Source organism: Bidens hawaiensis, unplaced genomic scaffold (genome assembly GCF_021521415.1).
Source record: "Bidens hawaiensis isolate Kalapana, Puna unplaced genomic scaffold, B.hawaiensis_p1.1 tig00030763_1, whole genome shotgun sequence".
Taxonomy (NCBI): Eukaryota; Viridiplantae; Streptophyta; class Magnoliopsida; order Asterales; family Asteraceae; genus Bidens; species Bidens hawaiensis.
The window spans coordinates 167,941-175,109 of record NW_027495132.1 but is presented as its reverse complement, the minus strand read 5'-3'; the positions used below and the strand labels follow the sequence as shown (position 1 = coordinate 175,109).

General features: G+C 32.7%; 1 protein-coding gene across 1 annotated transcript; it reads left to right on the top strand.

Annotated features, from left to right (window-relative positions):
- The first annotated feature begins 413 nt into the window (after positions 1-413).
- LOC143580917 (root allergen protein-like) lies at positions 414-1,390 on the top strand. Its single transcript, XM_077063825.1, has 3 exons — positions 414-653; positions 780-1,032; positions 1,190-1,390. The coding sequence occupies exons 1-3, from the start codon at positions 473-475 to the stop codon at positions 1,233-1,235; spliced, it is 480 nt and encodes a 159-aa protein (XP_076919940.1). The 5' UTR covers positions 414-472; the 3' UTR covers positions 1,236-1,390.
- The last annotated feature ends 5,779 nt before the right edge of the window (positions 1,391-7,169 follow it).

Below are 7,169 nucleotides of genomic sequence, written 5' to 3'. Positions count from 1 at the left end.
TAACCAAAAGCAATCGGTTTTCGTTCAACGGTTAACCAAAACTTCGGTTGTTGTTACAGTTTTTGTTCAAACGACCAACCCAAACCGATCCATGCACAAGTCCATATTCGTACATATATATAAATAACAAACATACGATGAAAGCCAAAACTTTATAATTCACATCCATACTACATAGTTGCCTACTATTCATTACCCCATGTTCTAGAACTATCTTAATTTGCATTCTTCACCTTTGAATGCCTTCATTGCTTTTCCAACTATCTACTCCTTTGAAGTTTGAGCACATATAGTACGCTATATTATTCCCCAAGAGCAGTCAAAGTTGATGTGCTTACATGAATCAAACATTTAAATGTTTCATTTTTTCCAATTCTTTCATCCTATAAATACAAGAAGCTTTACTGGCAAATCATCCAAACAAAGTCTTATTGTTTTCTTACATTCTATCTATCCATCAAACAAACAAATCATGACTACCGCTAGCATCGAATTTGAGATCCCTTCCAAATTCCCCGCTGAGTCGGTTTTTAAAGTTTTCAAGAACTTCCCTGATCTTGCACCCAAGGTCAATCCTCAAGTATTCAAGTCCATTGAGTTAGTCGAGGGTGATGGAGGTGTTGGATCGATAAGGTTGTTCACATTCGGCAATGGTATGAAATTACATCATCATTCATATAATTTGTAATGATGGAGTTTATTATTATTATTATTATTATTATTATTATTATTATCAATTTCATTCCTTATATTTTCTAAACATAAATTGCTCAACACAGATGTTCCATTCACAAGTGGAAAATTTAAGCACGATGTCATTGACGTGAATACCTTTACCTTCAACTTTACATTTTTAGAAGGCGATTGCTTATTGGGTATATTAGACTCCATAAATCATCATGTTAAGATTGTACATTCTGCTGATGGAGGATGTGTGTTCAAGCAGGCTGTTATTTATAACTGCAAAGGTGACGAGAAGCCATCTGCTGAGGTTCTTAACTTTGAAAAGGAACTATATGTGAATACCTACAAGTTGTATAACATGAATACTATTAAAACACACCATTATTATGAACAAGCAGGAGATTAAAAACACTGAATGAAGCGATTTCAAATCATAACGACACACGTTGATACAATTTAAATTAATAAGCAGCTTTGGGATTGGCAGCAGCGTAAGCCTCAATAGCGCTATTGAGGCTTACGCTGCTGCCAATCCCAAAGCTGCTTATTAATTTAAATTGTATCAACGTGTGTCGTTATGATTTGAAATCGCTTCATTCAGTGTTTTTAATCTCCTGCTTGTTCATAATAATGGTGTGTTTTAATAGTATTCATGTTATACAATTATAATTGTAACAATTTTGTATTTGATACAGATAAATAACAATGAGTGATTATACCCGATATTTGTAGACTATGGCTAAATAACTTTATTTGTGGTCAACTTAGCTAGTATAAAACAATGGCGGACCCAAGATTTTTTCACACTGGGGTTAGAAATTTTTAGGTTGGTATTCAGTTATATATAAAAAAAAAATTGGTCCGGTTCGGTTGTTTGGGTCGGGTCAAATCTGTATATAACTTTTTATTCGTCTAATTTGACCGTTCTGGTCAGGTCATAGGAAAAAAAAAGATAACCAAACAAAATATAAGATAACTAATATATTTAAAATTGTTTTTTACGAGTTTTCAAATCTAACCATAAAATCATCTACTTCAATATTGATAAGCAAGCCTTTCTCAATGTAACAAATACAACTATCGCTTAAATTTTCTTCACCCATCCAATTACGTAAATCAGACTTCATGTATTTCATCGTCGAAAAACATCTTTCAACGCTTGTGGTTGCGAGCAGTAATACAAGATCTAACTTTAGTAAACGATACACCAATGCAAAGGAATGATGTTTCTTTGTTTGAACAAGGTTTGCTGCTTCAAATCAAAGAAAATATATTTAGAATTGGATTGGGTATTGGGCTAAAAAGTGGTAAGGTTTGAATTGGGTTTTGGGATTAAAAATTGAGTTGGGTATTGGACTTTTGGACTAATAGGTATATAATTTATATTTGTAAACTTTCCATTTTATATTTTTATAAGGAACGGTTTTCATGGGGGTTGTCTCAAAATTACACAAAAGTCGGTTTCAAAATCTCACAGGGGTCGGGGTCAAAATTTTACAGGGATCGGTTTCGATATATTAACACTAATTTTTTTTCATAGGAGTCGGTGGACACCCCTCTCATATGAGTGAGTCTGCCACTGGTATAAAAGCAAAACTATTGCATCAACTTAAAACTGAGTAACAAAATGGATACGACTAGCTTAACGAACTCCTAAAGTAGGAGTGTTAATCGTGTTAGGTTGACTGATTAACGGGTTAAATTATGCAACCAGAACCCAACACATATTATTATTCGTGTCAAAGATTTTAACCATAAAAGAAAACAATCCGTTTACCCATTTATCAAAAAAATTAAATGATTTTTTAAAAAAACAAAATGAAAATAATTTAGAGCCACTAGAGCAAATTTTAATTATTTATAGAAATATTTAAAATTTTGAAATTTGAATGGAAATTGCAAAAGTGTATTCTGAAAAATAGAAAACGAAATAACCAACAGCAAAAATGTAATTATAATATATATATATTTTTTTTGAAAAAAATACCTAAACGAGTTAAACAGGTCCTGCTAGTCAATCCAAAACCAGCCTTTTGTTCTTTTTTCGTGTCTCACCTTTTTACAATCCGTAGCATATAAATTATTCCATGTTTTCTAACCAAAAAACTAAGTAACGTAACAAGAAAACCACAAATAACAGTGGGTCGGTTGGTGATAACATTAGAGGTAATAAATAAACCACATTGGCATAGAGCGAGGCACCATTTAATGATATTTAACATAAGCAATAATAATTTATATAATGTCAAAGTCTAGTACATTTCGCATGTGACGATGAATACATATTTCTCATGTTCAACTCCTAAGTCCCATCAGGTGCTTCTTAAACATGTCTTTATCGAACCAAATGTTCACAAATTTGTCAATTTTTTTTTGTTTTATTTCCCCCCCTATAAAATGCTTATTTAAAATAGTTATTGCAATAATAATAACATAATCAATATGCTCTAAAAAAATTTTAGAAAGATCTTTATTAACCAATTAAAAATATTTTGATCAATAAATTAATTTTCTATTTGCCAATATTATCTAAAGAATATTCGTTCATATTAAACCTTGCCAAAAAGAAAAGGTACAATATAAAGTGATAAAGGGAAGTTGCATAAAAAAGATTTGACAGAAAAGCCCTTTATATTTTCAATGCAAATGCAACATAATTACTTGTATCATACATGTCAAAATATACCACTTTTGCTTAAAATTATAAATGGACATTCCCAAAACAACAAGCAAAGTGACACCAATACTTGCAAATAGGCACATCCATAGCTTAAGGCAACCATTTGCCCCCCAACTATTAAAACCCCTTTTACAAACCAACTCTCCATCAAAAATGGATTTTCACACAGGCTGCAGTCCTCAAAACATGCAATTCTACACCGCACCGTCAAGCCCTGTCTCGTTGGACATGGGCTTGGACTATAATGACCATGAGTTCGAGTTCGAGGTCACTACCCAGACGCTTACAAGCCTTTGTCAGTTTCAACCAACGTATCCGTCTTTTTGGTGGACAAAAAGAAACAAGAATGAAAATGAAAACTACAGGTTACCGGCTCGAGCCAAATCATTTTGTAGTGGACAAGTTTTGCCTTTAAAACCGCCTCCACGGCTCCAGACTTCGGTTTCTTCGTCACCAAGGTCTCCTAACGGACCAAACTCGCTGTCAAGGTTGCGGCTATCTAAACCGTGTGCTTGGAATGACGATTTTGATCCTTTTCAATTTGCTTTGGAGAAAGTTAGCGATGAAACAAGGGCTAGGATGAGTTTCCATCGACGGTCCCAATCATACTCCGGATATAGAACCAGCGGTGTCGCACATTGGCTTGATGGCTCGGTAGACCGGGACAAAGACCATGAGAAACAAGAAAAGTTAAATCCCAAGAGCAATAACATATCCAAGATTTTCGATCAAGGTATGCATTATGTTATATATCTCATTTATTTTATTTTTTTAAATTATGTTTTTGCACTAACTTTTATACACATCTATTAACTACAAAATCTGAATTAGAAGAAACAATATTTGATTACGTAACGAAATTAGTATATTATAGTTAGAACTTATTGTAATTATCTTTATAATCTTTAGATGATATTGTTTGATACAATTTAAGTTTTAGAGTCAATATTTATGTAATAAGTGTAAATTCTAGTTTGTGTCATTTATGTATATATGGTCGGGTCGATCAAGGGAATCGATGTGTCTGTTCATCGGCTATTTATATGTCGATCAGATTGTAAACATTCATAAGTGTCGATTAATTCCATTGAAGATTTACACTTTTATAAATTTTTATTGTTCAGGCTGTGGACATGTTGGTTGGCGTACGAAGCCTAATGAACATATAAAACCGCAAGGACCAACACTGGCGAAGATGATAGAACACAGAGAGTCGGTATACTCAAGGCGGGTTGTTCCAAGTGACCATGTCGCCAAACCGAAGCCGATGGTTCGAACCACAACTAAAGGTACATGGTTAGGAGGAAGGGGAAAAGGTGAAGGCCATGAGCACATGAAGGGTCAAAGTGAGTCAAAGATGCATAGAGTGGTCTCATTTTTGTTGAAGTTGAAAAAGGGTCGCAATGAAAACAGTAGAAGTGGTAAACTAGGCCGTTGCTTAGGGCTTGCTCATGGGAGCCCATCATTTGTGAAGTAAATAAATAGGCCCACAGTGTTAAGGCCCCTATTACATGCAGCCCATTCAATATAATGGTCATTTATATTCTTTTAGTGGAGATATTATTTTACTCATTTATATTTAAATAATATAATAATACATTGAGATCCGTCTACTATACGGATAATCGATAAAAAATGATATTTAATAATTAATGAAAATACAATAAACTTATCATACATTGTTATGAGATGAAGTTGTACAAGATGTTTAAAACAATTTAGTTATTTTAGTATTTAATAGTTATTAACTAACAAATAAATGATGATGATTTCAGAGATTTGGTTGGTTTAAAATTATGATGATTTATGTGAGAATGACAAGTGATAAAGATTTTTATTAGAGTATATAAATATAAAATATAAAATATAAAATATAATATATTTATGTATTAGTTATTTAATATGTTTTTATTCTGCTTTTGAAGATTATCCTCCAAATCCAATTGTAATCATTTGAAAAGATTGTTCTAGACTTTCACATTAAGGTGGACAGAGTGGATCAAAGATGGAAGCCGATACCAATCGGTACTGGCGGTGGTGGGTTCACCACCCCGTGGTTGTTGGTACCGAACAAAACACCTCCTCGACTTCACTACGTTGATATCTCGAAAGAACAAAAATGAAATGAAAATCGGTGGGAAGGAATCTTGGGATGCGATGAAGGGGAATACCATTCCCACAAATGTAGTACCGAGAATGAGTTTTGGGACGGAAAAACCACTCCATCCACCATTATAAACCCACTTGTGTAAACATACTATTTGTAATCATTAAGTCCGTATATAAGGGGTGTTTGGCCTAGCTTTTATTTTGTGGCTTATACTTATATTTTATATTTTAATATAACTTATATCTTATTTTCTATTATTTGATAAGCTATTTTTTAAGTGTTTGGATTAGCTTATAGCTTTATCGAATTTAGCGTCTTAATAAGTTGTTAAATTCACCATTCTTTAATTTGTTACATTAATAAGTTGCTTCAATAATTATTAATTTACCACCATTTGAGGGCAAATGGGTAACTTACACTCTTACACAAACAAACTTATTCAAATAAGCTAAAAAACCTCTTCAATTAGCTTATATAAGCTACTAAGCATAAGTTTAAAAAGCTAAACCAAACACCAAGTTAAGCTTATTTTATAAAAAAAGTTAGGCCAAACACCCCCATAGTAGCAATGAAAGCACATTTCGGTTATGTTGTAATTTTCTTTTAAACCACTCTGAACATATATCTATCATATCAATATATTTACACATCTACTAAAAGTTTAAGAAAAAATGGTTTTCTAGAAGTAAAACATTTTACACCCAACAACTTTGATCAATGGCCCACTCTAATGATGGCATGACTAGGATTGTCAATCGCGTATTAGTATTGGGTTGGCAAGTTAAATTGTTAAATCTCAACATGATCGACCTATTTAATCGAGTCACGTCATGCCGGACTCACTAATCATGTCGTATTTTGGGTTAAAAACTTTGCGAATATGAGTAATGTGTAATAACTTAGTGAAAATTTACTCAAGTAATCACCCCGTCTCAAATCTAAACCTTTTTATTACTAGTGTCATTTAATTTACTATGTTTTCTTTATCTCTTATTACAAAATTCCAATTAACAAATTTGGTTTTATATATATTTTGCTAAAGGGAGAACGTGTTACATGCATACAAATAAAAAAAATCTCCTAATTCATTTTATTAAACTATTTTGATTATTTTTGTAATATATGATTTCTGATTAACCCAATTTGGACGGCATTTTTTGGAACATATCTCTTCAAACATATCACACGTCTTTGTGCACTAGTAAACAAGTTGCCCGAATTCATGATTACTTTTGAAATGATCAAGATGCCAAATATTATTTTAAATACACAATTATCATATCCCGTTGACAAGTTTGACCCCTTAACATTTTTTGGTGAAGCATGTGAAAACATTTCACTCTCACCAAATCAACAACTCAAGTTTAAAATTTATAGCCATCTAGGATCTAAGTGCCGGCAAGAAACTTCGTAGAGCAGCCTCAACAAGACGTTTTTACCGCCCCATAAACTAGCATGTTGTCACCTAACTAGTTGTATAGGTCTATGACTCGTATAGGACTTATCAACTCAACAAGTCCGTAGAGATGTTAGACTTGACGATTTTGTGGACCATACGAAGTCGTTTACGCCTATACGAGTAGCGCATGCCTATGTATGTAGTATGTTTTATAAGTTCATTAATTAAAAGAAATTATAACTTTTTATAATTGCATATTCAATAAAACCAAACAACGAGGGAATATAAGTCATAAA

Excerpts from the sequence above, each read along its gene's own strand:
- LOC143580917 (XM_077063825.1), top strand. The coding sequence starts at position 473 with ATGACTACCGCTAGCATCGAATTTGAGATCCCTTCCAAATTCCCCGCT. Across the intron at positions 654-779 it reads GTTGTTCACATTCGGCAATG|ATGTTCCATTCACAAGTGGA; the intron begins GTATGAAATTAC and ends TGCTCAACACAG. Across the intron at positions 1,033-1,189 it reads CTATATGTGAATACCTACAA|CGCTATTGAGGCTTACGCTG; the intron begins GTTGTATAACAT and ends AAGCCTCAATAG.